The sequence below is a fragment of the Saccopteryx leptura genome, chromosome 4 (genome assembly GCF_036850995.1).
Source record: "Saccopteryx leptura isolate mSacLep1 chromosome 4, mSacLep1_pri_phased_curated, whole genome shotgun sequence".
In the NCBI taxonomy this organism is placed as follows: Eukaryota; Metazoa; Chordata; class Mammalia; order Chiroptera; family Emballonuridae; genus Saccopteryx; species Saccopteryx leptura.
In genome coordinates, this window is record NC_089506.1 from 107819575 (window position 1) to 107834866 (window position 15292).

The 15292-nt window shown below is 37.5% G+C and overlaps 2 protein-coding genes across 3 annotated transcripts in view; one reads left to right on the forward strand and one right to left on the reverse strand.

Annotated features, from left to right (window-relative positions):
• Positions 1-701: 701 nt before the first annotated feature.
• CKAP2 (cytoskeleton associated protein 2) lies at positions 702-14085 on the reverse strand. 2 transcript variants are annotated; one of them, XM_066380952.1, is made up of 9 exons: positions 14028-14085; positions 11901-11960; positions 9122-9200; positions 8160-9025; positions 7653-7857; positions 6403-6573; positions 4566-4635; positions 1932-2187; positions 702-1427 (listed from the first exon to the last, which is right to left on the reverse strand). In XM_066380952.1, the coding sequence occupies exons 2-9, from the start codon at positions 11918-11920 to the stop codon at positions 1154-1156; spliced, it is 1941 nt and encodes a 646-aa protein (XP_066237049.1). In that variant the 5' UTR covers positions 11921-11960; positions 14028-14085; the 3' UTR covers positions 702-1153. The 2 variants fall into 2 exon arrangements, with proteins under 2 accessions (XP_066237049.1, XP_066237050.1); XM_066380953.1 differs by lacking the exons at positions 11901-11960; positions 14028-14085 and adding an exon at positions 12697-12767.
• The window catches only part of VPS36 (vacuolar protein sorting 36 homolog), a 58416-nt gene continuing 56953 nt past the window's right edge, over positions 13830-15292 (forward strand). Inside the window, exon 1 of the mRNA XM_066380955.1 lies at positions 13830-13898. The gene's annotated coding sequence lies outside the window, so the exon portion shown is untranslated. The remainder of the gene's footprint in view (positions 13899-15292) is intronic.

Genomic DNA, 15292 nt, shown 5'->3' on the forward strand with positions numbered 1-15292 from the left:
GTGCTATATGACCAAATGAACATTTTTTTGTTGAGATTTTATTTATTGATTTTTACAGAGAGAGGAAGGGGGGAAGAACAATAAGTATTAACTCATAGTTGCTTCACTTTAGTTGTTCATTGATTGCTTGTTGTATGTGCCTTGACTGGGCAAGTCAAGGGTTTTTGTTTTTGTTTTTTTAATTTTTTTAATTTATCAACTTTAGTGAGAGAGAAAGAGACAGAGAGAGTGAGAGAGGCACATGAATCTGTTCTGGTATGTGCCCTGACCAGGGATTGAACCAGTGACCTCTGTGCTTCAGGATGATGCTCTAACGACCAATTGAGCTATCTGGCCAGAGCAAGTCCAGGGTTTTAAACTGGCAACCTAAGCGTTCTAAGTCAATGCTTTATCCACTGCGCCACCACAGGTCAGGCCCAACTGAAACTTGTTATACAGTGTACATATTAAAAAGTTGAGTGTAACCTAGCTTCAAGCTTATTTCAAAATGGTATATTCTGTGCCTCTTGTACAAAGTATAAAATGAACAAAACTAAAGAATTAAGGTAAAAATTAAGATACAATTTTAGAGAAATCAATTCCTTTTCAAAAAAACCAAACAAACTTAAGCACATATTTTAGGCAAGATTTGAACTTATTTCACTGTGGTTAAACTGCACTGCATACTTGTTTAAATAAATGGCACTGGAATATTATTATGTAGATATTTAAATTTATTGTTAACCTGATAGGCACGGTTTTAAAAAGAATACAAATCCTACTCTCTAAAACATGAGAACAAAAAGTGCTATTATACAAATGAAATATATAAACATAAATGAGTCTATGTGATTTTCAATCACATCCATATTAGTTTTAAAATTACCCTTTACAATGATCAGTTACCAAAACTGTAATTAACATTTCTTAACTATATTCAAGGAACATAACAAACTAGTTGACAAAATTTACCTACCTAGTAGAGAATATCTAGTCTTTTGAGATAGACAAGACAATGTATGATTAATTCTGACACACAGAAGGCAACACCTGCTATAAAGTGAATGTTAGCAAAAGAGCTCACTGCTGCAAATACTTAGGTACTTGGCCAAATCCTGACGTAACAGACACATGAAGCCACAACATAAAAAACACTCCAGGAATAATAAAAACTTCATTCATTATCATAGCTTTCTTTCTCTTCTGCACTTTTAGTCTCCAAACACATTCGAGACAGTGCTGCATTAGGACGACATATAAAAGCATCGATTTCATCTCCCAGCTCTGTTAACTGTTCCAATGAAGACACACAAGGATAATGGTCTTTTAACATATCGGGCAATTTAGAAGTCTTGTCTTGAAGACGTTGAGAACGTCTAACTGGTGTTAGAAACTTTAGCTCTTTAAATGTAGAATGTGTTTCATCAAATTGCATTTTCTTTTTCACACTAAAACAAAACAAAAAACCCACAGAATTATTCCCAAAGTTAAAAAACATATTTAACATTTCAACTTTGCCTTCTGATACTATTTATTATAACATAACTTGTATGTTACAACCATATGCTTGTTTTACAGAGATACTGCAAGCTCCTTGAAATAAGGGACTTAACTCCTTTCTCAATTTTTGTTACAACTTATTTATACACAGTAGATACGTAAATATCTTTAGAACTTGCTAATAATTGAATTCCAAAACCAACTGTTATCAATAATACACAATCAGCAATCAGATAAAATGACGTAAAACTTTTTTTTCAAAATGACAATATTTAGGGCAAAGCAAGCAAATGCACTATATTTAAAAGGTAATGTTCCAATGCCACTCGATTTGTTTGAAACCTTTCTATTAACAAATAGAAGTTCTAATTGAAGCTATCTTAAAGATTTTAACTACCAGATTTATTATCCCTAAGCATAAAAACAAATCACAGTACACTTTAAAAGCTTACCTTTTCAAGGACGGTGTAGTAGAGACGTTATATTTAATTAAGCAACCTGCCCTAGTTTCTGTATTGGGGGTTCTAACATCATTGGCTGTGTCTTCTGTTTTGTCAAATTCATCTTTTTGACAATCTTGAAATACCACCTTTTTATGATGTTTATTTTCCATATCAGGTTTTCCTGACTCTAGATGAACACCAGTATCTTCAATGTTGATTTCTTGGATTTGTTCCTTGGTTGTACAAGCCTCCTCAAAATTTTCTCCTATAGAAATACATTTATAGGTTAAATTTCGGTCAAATTTAAAGAACAAAGTCAGGAGACATTAAAATTAACCAAAGTAAGCCAGATTTTCAAAATAAAAGAATCAATCCATCTCTTAACCATTACTTTTCCTAAGTAAATATTGCTGACAACTATTGAACAATACTAACACCTATGTGTCAGGGATTATAGATAAAATATAAGAATGAAATGATCTCTATCTTTTAAGTTCATATTCCATAAAGAGACATGCTTGAAAATAATTATAAAATAAGAAGACTATAATTGAGATAAGAATCCATAAAAAGGAATAACTAACTTTGCTTGTGAGACAGGAAGATGGCTAGAAAAGGCTTCATGAGTGACATTTATACTGGGTCTTGAAAAATGAGTACTCGACAAGATTTACTCTCTTAGCAGCTTTCAAATATGCAATATATATAGTATTATTAACTATAACCACCAGCTGTGCATTACATCCCCATGGCTTATTTTATAACTGCAATCTTGTATCCTTGGATCCCCCTTCACCCATTTTGCCAAGTTGGGTTATTCTTAAACTTTCCTCCTTTCGTTTGTAGTATACTTGACTTTCCTGGTTTTTCTTCCTGTTTCCCTGACCATTCCTTCTAAAGCTCCTTCATTAAATATTGCTACTAAGATCAGATCATATACATCTTCAGTATGCTCACATGGGGGCATATTAACAGCAACCATAAATAGAAATAGTCGCTGTTGAACTAAACATACTGCCAATAAAAGATGATCCCCTTGCACACAGAAAATTCATAAGCATATTAACTTCATTAAAACTTTTTTTGGGTAACATGTAACCAACACATGTATAACACACTTAGAATTTCAGTATGATCTTTAATTTTATTTAAAGTTTAACCCTGGACCTAGAAAATCCTTTTCTTTAAATTCATTTTTAGAGAGAGAGGAGGGAAGGAGGGAGACAGGGAGGGAGGGAGGGAAGAGAGGGTGAGAGAGAGAGAGAGAGAGAGAGAGAAAGAGGGAGGAGCAGGAAGCATCAACCCCCATATGTGCCTTGACCCAGCAAGCCAGGGTTTTGAACCAGAAACCTCAGCGTTCCAGACCACCACAAGTCAAGCTAGCCCTGAACCTACATCTCTATTTTTTAAATTCATTTGTGTACTGAAAATAAGGATATTTATAACTGTTTGGAAAACAATTTAGTAGCACAGATCAGGAGCTGTAAAAAGTTCAAACTGACTCTTTTTAAAATTTATCGAAAGAAAATAACCAGTTACAAGCAATGAGGTATACAATAGGTGCTCAAACATTTGTGATTGGGTGTTATAATAAAAAACTGGAAATAACTGTAAACAAGGAAACAAATTAGCTTACATTTATATATAGTGATTTCTCCTCTCGTCTAAGCTAGTTAATATTAATAATGGTTAAAGTTTAATGAATTTACTATGTGCCACAGAATTAGATACTTATTTACATTCAATGGTCCCAAGAATCTTTAGGAAGATATAAACATTATTCTGTTTTACAGATAAGGAAGGGGTTAAATTTCTTGCAAAAATTCACAGTAATTGGCACAAGGCACAAGTTATATCTTAATCTAGAAAACCTTTGCATTTTATAGACCTGACAGCTAACGAATCTCTTTTTTCTTTTTTTGTATTTTTCTGAAGTTGGAAACGGAGAGGCAGTCAGACAGACTCCTGCATGTGCCCGACCGGGATCCACCCAGCATGCCGACCAGAGGGCGTTGCTCTGTCGCAACCAGAGCCATTCTAGCGACTCAGGCAGAAGCCATGGAGCCATCCTCAGCGCCTGGGCCAACTTTGCTCCAATGGAGCCTTGGCTGCCGGAGGGGAAGAGAGAGACAGAGAGGAAGGAGAGGGGGAGGGGTGGTAGCAGATGGGTGCTTCTCCTGTGTGCCCTGGCCAGGAATCGAACCCGGGACTCCTGAACGCCAGGCCGATGCTCTACCACTGAGCCAACTGGCCAGGGCAGAATCTCTTATTTTCTCTCAATATACTCTTCTAGCAAAGAGAATTCCTAAATGAGTTTCTTTACAGCACAGAACACATAACAGAATTTAACAGGTAAAAAGTCTTTAAAGATCCTCTAGTAAAAGTACCTCAATCTCAAGACAGGAAGTTAGAGCCTACAGAGGTCAGGTAATTTTCAGACACTCAGTGACAAATCTGGGTTTTGAATGAGACCTCCTAATTAAGAATTCTTTATACTACACAAAGCTGTTAAATCTCAAAGGTACGTCAATAGAAGTATGAGGAATGATCAATCTACACATTAAAAAAATTTTAAATGATCAAAAATAATTCAGCAAAGAAATTTAAGTCACAGTTCACTTCAAGGAAACAAAAAAAACTTACCAAATTTAACTTTTTCTTGATTCTTCATCATTATAATATCTACAATTACATCTCGCATTTCTTCAATAGGCTTGATTTTTTAAAGGAAGAAAGCAGACACATTAGTTTTATATTTTCAGACTCTATGTTGTACAAGTTGAAAAATATGAAAACTGATTAAATTTCATATTTTAAAGCAGAGCAGTGGTTCTTAGACCACTTGTTTTGCCACTCAAATTTTGGAAAAATGATATATTTTCCAATTTATAAAAGTGAAATTAAGAACTTCATCAGTTAAAAATTTCCCCCATAATTTTTCTTGAGCCTTTGGTAATTATTACTGCCTGCCTGATATGAAATTAATAAACAAGTGGCAAATTAACATTATTAATATCTTTTAAAAAACTGGTCACTTAAAGTTTATGCTTATAATAAGTTTACTCGTTTTCTCCTATATTCAAGTACATGGTTATATTTTTGTTTCCGATGGTATTAAATGCATCCTTAACAGCTCAAGGTTAAAAAATTCAACAGTTGACTAAGTGTTCATTATGTGCCAGATATTATGAGCACTTCTCATGTTCCTTTGAACTACCAAGCCTGTTAATGCAACATATTCAAGATATTATATAAAAGAGATGCTCTGGCTCACATTCTTGGTTCGAGAACTTAGTCCTTAGCTATTCACCCATTCTGCTCTCAATTTTCTTGGCTAATTATGGTCCTTGCTTTCCAATTTTTGCTCTATTGTCACATCTTTCTCTTTACACTACTGTTTTCTATGTGAACCCTTCGCTTCAGTTACACATCCTAGGGATGCTGCCATCTGGTTCATCCCCCTTCTGGTTCAGCGTAGTGGGGACCCAGTACTCCCTTCTAGGTGGGACTCTGTCAAGTACAATCATTCTTCAGCAAAGTGTTTTACACCTAATAACCACAGAAAATATCTACCAAATACTTGATTTCTGATTCAGGTGAATGGTCAAATAACATTTATTAGCTTTGTTGAGACTATCTGTATTATGAGCAGACTTTTCTCAAGGAAAGGATAAAAAGAAAAACTAACAAAACAAAACAAAACTAAACAACTAACCAAAAAGCCTCAAGATATGATTTATTCTATACTGGGGCTTTTTATAGCAACAGAGTAGGAAAAAGTGATAAATATGGTATCCAACCACTATGGTGGTAAAAATGTCAAGAGGCCCTGGCTGGTTAGCTCAGTTGGTTCGAGCTTTGTTCTGAAACTCCAAGGCTGCAGGTTTGATCCCCGGTCAGGGGACAAATCGGGAAGCAATCAAAAATGCATACTAAGTGGAACAACAAATGAATGATTCTCTCCCTCTCTGTCTCTCTAAAATCAATAAAAAAATTACAACTCAGAGAAATTAATTTATTGCCATTTTCTATACATAAGCAGGACCAAACACACAGCATGAGTATATTAAGATATACTCCAAAAGTATCAGAACTTGCTAACTTTATATAAGCTAATTTAATTCCATGTGTTATATTCAATAAATTTTATAATAGTATTAAAATTTAATTTTCCCAGATTTCTAACTAGGAAATGTGCAAAATGACAAGATGTGCTAAAATATCTCTCCCAGCAGCTTTCATTAAATATACATTTCAGCTTATAGTATATCCATTTTCTAAGGTCTGATTATCCATAGTATATGAGCAAATTTTAGAGGCCAAGAACCAGCTTTTATAATATGCAATTCTTGTGGCCTTTAAACATTCATTACTTCTAGATCTATAACCACAATTTTATTAAGTTATGCTGTGATGTGTTCCAAATTATTCTGAATAATTTACACTTTAATTAATAAAAACCAGTAAGTTTTAATCTCACCTGAGCTCCTGCCAGAATGGCTTTCTCATAGATTGACATAATATTTTCAATTGAAGTTGTGAGTGGTTCAACACGTGCAAGGCATATCCAATATTTAACAAGTTTTTTGGCATCTGGAATATTTTTAATCAGGTCATTCAGTGTGTCCAATATTTCTTCTTTTTGGCATCCCTAAAATATCAAGAAATAAAGTGAGTGGTAACTTTTAGCCTAGAAAGTTTGAACAATTAAGTAAGCTCACTATAATCAAGATCAGTGAGAAAGTTGATAGAAAATTATACATTAAAAACAATCACTATTATCCTCTTTACTCTAAATTTATTTTGAATGGCTATTAAAAAGCACAGCAGTCATAAGTACAAGGCACACGAAAATAATAAAAAAGTGACTAACACTACTCGGTTTTGATGTTTCCATTTGTGTTATATTCCATTTGTGTTATAGATTCCTCTTATATAATGTATTGTGGGTTTCATTTATCCAATGTTTCCGAGTAAAAATAACTTGCAGGTTTTTAAATGCTATTTGTCAGGTTTTGATATTAAGGTTAAAATGAATCTGTAATGGTTTATATAAGAGTTATATACAGTTAAGTAAGAGGACAGAAAAATTTCATAGTATCAATAAAAACCCCAGCTGAGCAAAAACAAAAATTCAGTTTCCCTGATTGTAATTTTCACTGGTCCTCAGAACTATAAAAAGTTTAAAAATGTTCATGAAGACTAGAGTAACGTTTGAATCATACTCTGTATATTCAGTGTTGGTCTGAATCTTAAGACAGTAGTGTGGGACCAAAGCAAGATTAAATAAGAAATAAAGAAAACATTCTGGCATTAGTTATTACAGTCCATCAAATCTTGGTTCAAACAGTAAAACTATAATAAAGTTCAAGACTATAACGAGGTTGCTTGAGATAAATGGGAGCATTTGCAAATTTTTAATCCGAGTTAATTAACCTGTGATAATGATGACTCACTCATTTGTATTGCTCACCTTTGGTAAATTATTAACATTGTAAAGGAATTCAATATTTATAACTCAGATAAAAACCACCCTTTTGATATATTTATATGAATTCAATGAAAATGCAGTCCATTAAAGGCTAAAGAGAAATAATCTCACAATTAATAGTAAGTTTATGTAACACCACTGGCACATTACTTGGTCAAAAAGATTGACAACATAATTCAATTTATGAAGGTAATTTGCAAACTATAAACTACTTCTCAAATATAAGATGAAGACTCTACCTCATTAATCAGGTTTAGGCATTCAGAAAATGTCCTGTTTACTTTTTCAGTAAATAATCTTTGCTCATCTTCTTCTGCCATGGTAGTCCAAAAGGACTCAACTGGTTCTTCATTTTGTTTTTCAGGTTCGGGCTGGGTAACTACTGAGCTAGGAGGCCTTTTCAGCATTCTTCCTTTGCTAGCTCTCCACTCACTCAGACGAGCTCTATAGTTAGAAGCAGTACGTAAATATTACTGTGATATTGCTGACAGCATTGTCAAATAGAGGAAAAGTTAAATATGTTAAGTCTTAAATGCTCAGAATCAAGAATGAGCTTTTAAATGGACAGATTATAAAATTTTTCCCAATTTTATTAGGCCTTTCAACTTATGTTACATCAAACCTAATAAAACACACTCAAATACTATCCACAATATAAATTTGGTACATAACACATTCAAGGAAATGATAAACCAAATTCACAAGTGGTACTCTATTGAAAAGTAAATGAAATCACTTCTACTTACTTTCTCTCTTCTGTGGTTTCTTTGGGTTGAGCTGGCCTACTATTGATAGTTGCTTTTGCCATAGTATGTCTGCGCTGGTTAATGGTTTTTGACTTTTCTATCAGTTTGGTATTAGAAGATGAAGCAGGCCTGGCTATAATTTCAGAGGTGGTGCTTCTTGGTATCATCTTACTTCTTTTTACTTCCTGAGAACTGGTTTTGACACTAGATAAAACTGTATTTAATTGTAGTGATTCTTTCTCATGAGACTCCTTCTGAATTGTAACACTGGCAGAGGTTCTACTGACATCTTGTTTCAGGGAGTTCTGGGTAGTATGGGTATTATTGTGGTGACTTCTAATAGGATGATGCAAAAGCTGTTCTTTCTGAGATGCAGCCCTCCCACATTTGGTGGTAGTCATCATGTTTGAGGCTGTATGATTTTTCACTGTTACATTGCTGGTATTTGTAGGCTGAGGTTTCGTGGCTTTAGAGATAGTAGCTGAAAGTTTCTTTGTTGTTGCAGAACTCTCATCTTTGACTTGCACAGATTTTCGAAATGAATTAACCTTAGCCTGAACAATTTGGCCATGATAAGATCCAAGCACAGGTTTCTTGAGCATGTTAGCGTTTTGCTTTGGTTTTTCTGTAGTCACTTGCTTCTGTTTCTTTTTAATGAGAAATGCTTGGCTTAATGTCATATGTTGACCTTGGGGCTCATCTTTTATTGATAACAACTGCAGAGTTTGATTATTTTCCAAATTATGAGTATCCATTACTAAAGTTGAATTGGTTAATTCATTAGAAGGTTTTAAAGGAATACAAATTTTTTCCCTTGTTATGTTATTTTTGTTTCTTGGAGGTCTGCTGACATTTTCTTTATCATCCTAAAAGAGTTATTTAAGACACAATATTTCAGAATTTACTTCTTTCAGAAAGGTTTTGGGAAAGGCAGAGTTTTGAGGGCTATGTACTTATCTTACCATTTTTGTCTTAGGTTTCAGAACTTTTGTCTCTTCTTGGACCTGACCCTCAGATGCCATGACTCTCTGGTCTCTACTCCTTAAAAAAAATAAATAAATAAATAAATAAAAAATCTTTTTTTAACCCTATACCAAGGAAGTTTCCTATTTGGGGAAGGAAGAATATTTACGATTACCTGACTTCATAATTGTAAACTGAGGAAAGAACTGAGAGATTTGTCCTCAGCAAAACTTTTATTTTACAGGGTAACTAAATGGCATAAACAAGATGGCTGAGGAATTTAAAGATATTTTCTTAAAAGTCTTAACACCCTCTCCTCATATAATATGTAAACACTTGAAAATCTCATTCTAAACTATTCTGTCCTAATCATTCAAACAAGTCCTCAAAAACCTTTATTAAGCAACACTTTCTTTGATTAGTTTTCATTTTAAGTTCTTGGTAACAGACTTACATTGAAAAAATATTGCCCTGGCAGGCTGCCTCAGTGGTAGAGCATCAGCCCTATCTGATGTGGATGTCCTGTGTTTGATTCCCAGTCAGGGAACACAGAAGAAACACCCATCTGCTACTTCACCCCTGCCCCCTCTCATTTCTCTCTCTTCTCTTTCTCCTCTCGCAGCTATGGCTCTATTGGAGCTAGTTGGCTCCCGGAGCTCCCACGGCCTGCCTCAGGTGTTAAGAGCTCAGGTGCCCAGCAACAGAGCAGCGGCCCTTAGTAGTAGGCTTTGCTGAGTGGATCCTGGTCCAGCACATGCAGGAGTCTGTTTCTGCCTCTCCTTCTCTCGCTGAATAAAAAAAACTAAAACATAAAGACATATATATACAGATATATAAAAAATAGTCTCCTCAAAAGAATCCAAAAATTTCCTGAAAGGTGTAAATACAGTACTTACAAGGTTTCTTGGTAAAGCCAAAGCAGAGTTTTAGAATTTTCTTCTTATTGTAAGACTATTATAAACCCCATGACCCAGTTGCATTCCTTATTTATGTAAGTAGTTGAGAGTCACGGTCTTATTTGAATTAATGTCCTCCTTGCCTATTCTCTACCACCCCTAAGTTTTAAATAAATATCATCTACAAACAGTTCCCAAGTTTCTATCTCCAGTCCCAATCTCACACCCGAACTTCAGAAATACAACTATTTGGCATCTCCACTTTGATGTCTTATTGGTACCTTAAACTTAACATGGTCAAAACAAAACGCCCAATTCCTCCACTCCTACCTGAGTCCTCTGCATCTCAATATATGGTATTACTATTGACTCAGTTATTCAAATCAGAAGCCAAAGATCAATTTTTTGTTTCAAAGAACTAAAAGATTTATGAAAATATTTATTCCAAAGTAAAGCAGCTTGTAAAGTTAAAAAAATATATATTTTTAAGAGACAGAGAAAGGGACAGATAAAGAGATGACAAGCATCAATTCTTTCATCACCGTACTTTACTTGTTCATTGATTGCTTTCTCATGTGCCTTGACCACGGGGGCTCCAGCTAAGCCAGTGAACCCCTGCTCAAGCCAGCAACCTTTGAGCTCAAGCCATTGACCAACCATGGGGTCATGTTTATGATACCATGCTCAAGCCAGCAACCTTGGGGTTGAACCTGAGTCCTTTGCGTCCCAGGCCTATGCTCTATCCACTGTGCCACTGCTTAGTTAGGCTAAAGTTAAAAATTTTTAAATAAATTTTATTTGGAAATGCCAGTTATATAAAGTTGCAAAATTAAATGTAGTTCAAAGAATATCCATATACTCATTACCCTGTTAACATTTTATGCTACTTGCCGTATCACTTGCATTCTTTCTGAACATGTATATGGATGGAGTATATACAGTTGTGTTACCCAAAACTTTCACATTGTAAATGATGGCCTTTTATCCCAAAATATTTCAATGTTTATTTCCTAGAAGTAGGGATTTTTCTCTTACATAACCATAGCATCAAATTTACTTGATGTACCACTTTAATCCAATATTCATATTCTAGTTGAAAACTGACCTATTAATGTCCATTATAGCATTTCCCCTTCCACTACAGGATCAGGCATTGAATTTACTTGTCATATCTCTTTAGCCTCTTTTAATCTGAAACATTCAAAATCATCTTTAACTCCATTCTTTTACTATACTTACAGTAATTCATCAACAAATCTTGTCAGCTCTGGCTTCTAAATATAAGCACTCTACTATGAGAAAGGGCATGAAACACACAGACAAATTCATACATCAATAAGTACCTAACAAAAATAAATACAAATTAAAACACGACTTTTTTCTTTTTAAATTCCCCTAAGAATGGCAATGATGTTAGGAGAAAAATAGGGAGACCAGGAAAATAAATTATTTCAAAAACCAGTCCACTGTATATTAAGCCACTGAGAGATCATGAAATGACAGCTACTCTATTCCCGGCATAGCACAGTGTAGTCACTGTCTCACTTAGTCCCCAACAAAAACACCCCCTATTACTATACCATTTATTTTATTTTTAAATTATTTCCATTGACTTGAGAGAGAGATAGAATGGGTTGAAGAGGGTAGGGAGAGAGTGTGAGAGAGAAGCATCAACTTATTCCTCCACTTAGTTGTGTATTCACTGACTGCTTACTTCCCTTATGTGCCCTGACTGGAGATCAAACCCACAACAGCATGCTGGGACGACGCTTTATCAACTGAGCCACCCAGCCAGGGTCTACTATCCCATTTTAATATAAGTAAAGAGTCTGAGAGAGGCCGGGTAAGTCCCCGAGGTTTACAGTTGTAGTGGCAGACTTACATATTCCAGCCCAGTTCCATATCACTCTGAAGCCCATGCTCTCGGATAGATCGGAAGAGCCTGGAAGGATGTTACTAGCTGTTATCTCAAGAGAGTGAGAGGACTTTTTGATTTTCTGCTTTACATACTTTTGACAGGTTTTTGTTTAGTCACAACATGTACTATTTTTTAAAATTTAACAAAACAATACAAATATATTCTCATGGAAGACTGAGACAAAAAGAATTTATTTCCAAACATTCAGGAAGGCCACCTCCCAAAGAACAACGCTCCTCCACCCCCACATACACTCTGACTAAAACCTTGTTAAATTATAGAAAGACTGGCCTTTGTAGCACTGTATAAATCATAAGTCAATATTTTGGTAAAAATACGCATATTGCTTTAGAATTAACTGTTTCCTTTTACAGTGTGAATTAATTTACACAGGAAATGATGATCTAATGCTGTGCAATCCAGTAAGGGAGCCACTAAGCCCCATGGGGCTACTGAGCACTGACAGTGGGACCAGTCCAAATTAACGTGTGCTGAAAATGTGTAAAATACATCAGATTTTGAAAACTCACTGCCAAAAATAATGTAAATTGTCTGAGTTTTTAAGCATTACATGTTGAAATGACAACACGGGATATGTTGCATTTAATAAAATGTTATTAAAACTTATTTCATCTTTTTAAAAAACTCAAAAAACGTGGCTACTAGAAAAATTTTAATTACACAAATGACTCATATAACATTTTTACTAGACAGCTGACATAATTTTAAAGATCTGAAAGTTTTAAAAATTTTACTTCACCTGGATATCTGGATTTTCTTGTTTGTAGGCAAAAAAAGTTTTTCTTTTTAATAGATGTTCCTTGAGTTTTCGTTTTCTTGGCTCTAAATAACAAAAGAACTACAAGTCAACATTAGTTACACCAATAACACCAAATAAATATTGACTAAATGAAGATTTTTCAACAAAGTTCAATTTAAAATCACATCAGAAAATTCCCAATTCAGTGTTGCCTTTGGGAAATAATCGCATTTTTACAAGACCATTACTATAGAAGGTCCGACAACCAGTCTGCACGAGAATCACATTGTCTATTGTCATAAAGTGGAACATCATTTCCAACATACACTTACTGAAAGCCAAGCTTCAGGCCCCCAAATCGTAGAGATGAAGGCCCTAGACTCCGAGTTCTGTCTAATTTATCACAATTGAGGTGGGTGAGAATTTCTTGCTCCTGTTTTTGGATATGTAGGCCAAAGAAAATAATTTTACTAATGAAGACCTGGCTAAGTCTAGACTTCCACAACGTTGAGAGCGCTCAAGAGGCAGCATCAGGCCCTGGCCGGTTGGCTCAGGGGTAGAGTGTCGGTCTGGCATGCAGGAGTCCCAGGTTCGATTCCCAGCCAGGGCACACAGGAGAAGCGCCCGTCTGCTTCTCCACCTCTCCCGCTCTCCTTCCTCTCTGTCTCTCTCCCACTGGAGCAAAGTTTGCCCAGGCGCTGGGGATGGCTCTGTGGCCTCTGCCTCAGGCGCTAGAATGGCTCTGGTTGCAACAGAGCAAAGCCCCAGATGGGCAGAGCGTCGCCCCTGGTGGGCGTGCCGGGTGGATCCCCGTCGGGCGCATGCCGAGTCTGTCTGACTGCCTCCCCGTTTCCAACTTCAGAATAATAAAAAAAAAAAAGAGGCAGCATCAGATGAGACAACCCGGCTCTTGGGGAAACTCGCTCCCGAGCTCAGAAGGCGGGGCCGCCTCGCGCAGACGCATTCGGTTCCCGCGCGGTGGTAACCCGGCTCCGCGGGCCCCGCGCCGCTAAAGGCGGTTCCGTCCGCAGCCCCCGGCGCGCCCCACCATAAACCGAGTCCCCGACCCTAGGCCAGTCTCTGCCGCCAGCGGGCCGCGCCCGGCCAGTAACGACTGCAGGCCAAGTGCTCGGCCCTCTCAGAACCGCCACGCAGCGGCCACCGCTCCGACAGAACACAGCTGCGAGCGTCCAAGCGAGCAGGCAAGGGCCTCCCAGACCTTGCGAGGGTTGAAGCGGGTGTGCGGACCCACAGCCGCGGCCGTGGAGCCCACGCCACACCCCACCCTCCCGCCCCCCCAGGCCTCGCACCGGCCTGCGCGGCTCCCTCACCCCTGAACGCGAACTGAGCCCTCGGAGAACTGGGCCCTCGGACTGGGGGGAAACTGCAGGTCCTGGGACACGGCGGGGGTCTCCTCGCAGAGCGGAGTAAGGAAGGGGGTGCGAGTCCGACGTGACCGCCTACGGCTGCTGCCACGCTCTGCGCGCTACGACTGGGGCTCGGCTTTTAGATGGCGCGGTCGCCGCCTCCGCCCATTGGTGCCGGCGTAAATTGAACGCGCCAATGGGCGCAGGGGGCGGGGCCTAGGCGAGTTGGGCGGGCGGGCTGAGTCTGCAAGTTTGTGTTACGGGTGTTCTGGGCTCAGTTCCAGGTTTTCAAACCAAAAACCGCTTTTCTTCTTGGATTTGTAGCGCGGTTGGAATCGGCCTGCAAAGTCCCTGCTACGTAGCAGATAAGTATAGTCGTTAGACGCTCACAGTCCATTAAGGAAGGCAGACGGGGGAAGAGTGTTGTTTGGCTCCGCTTGTTAAACTTGGGCATGTTCATTGTGGAGCTGGCAGAGGATGTAAGCAAGGACTGTGGTTAGGGAAGCCTGTGTATTTATTTCCCTTTCACAACTATTCACGGCTCTGAAGTGGCACGTCATCATTTTCCGTTTTACAGACGAGGGGGCTGGCTCAGAAATTATTTGTGCACGACGCTTGCAAAGGTGAACTGAAATTAGGATGTCAATTCATTTGTAGTATACAATCAGATGCAAAAAAAGAGAGGAAGAGAAAGGGATAAAATGAGGATGAATCCTTAAAATTCTATAAGGTTAAAATAGCATTTCTTGTAGACATGTGCGTTTAAATGTGCTGTCCTACATAATCTTTCAGTTTGTTCTATTGTAACAGCAAGATAAGACATCTTGCCATACAATCAATCAATTAGCCAAATTAAGAAATTAGGAGTCTTTAATTTGCCAGCTACGCAGACCACATGTAAACGTAAATTGTTAAAATCAATGCAGCCCTGAACACAATTTGGGGTTTAAGTTTTATAGGGAGAATTACATGCTGCTTGAGGAATTGGGAGGGGAGAAAGTATAACAGTAGAACAAAGCAGTGAAACAAGCTTTCTTACAATGTTTATCTATAGGGTTAATTCAGGGATGTAAGGCCAGCGTGGCCATTCACATGCAGGTTCCCATTGGATTCGGGCAGACGGTAAAGAAATGGTGGAGTCGGAGGATGGTGGGCCATCCTATTTATTGGTGTCTCACCAAGACAGGCAAACCACAAAAGAAGACAAGGGAAAAGTAGAAAACCAGTTT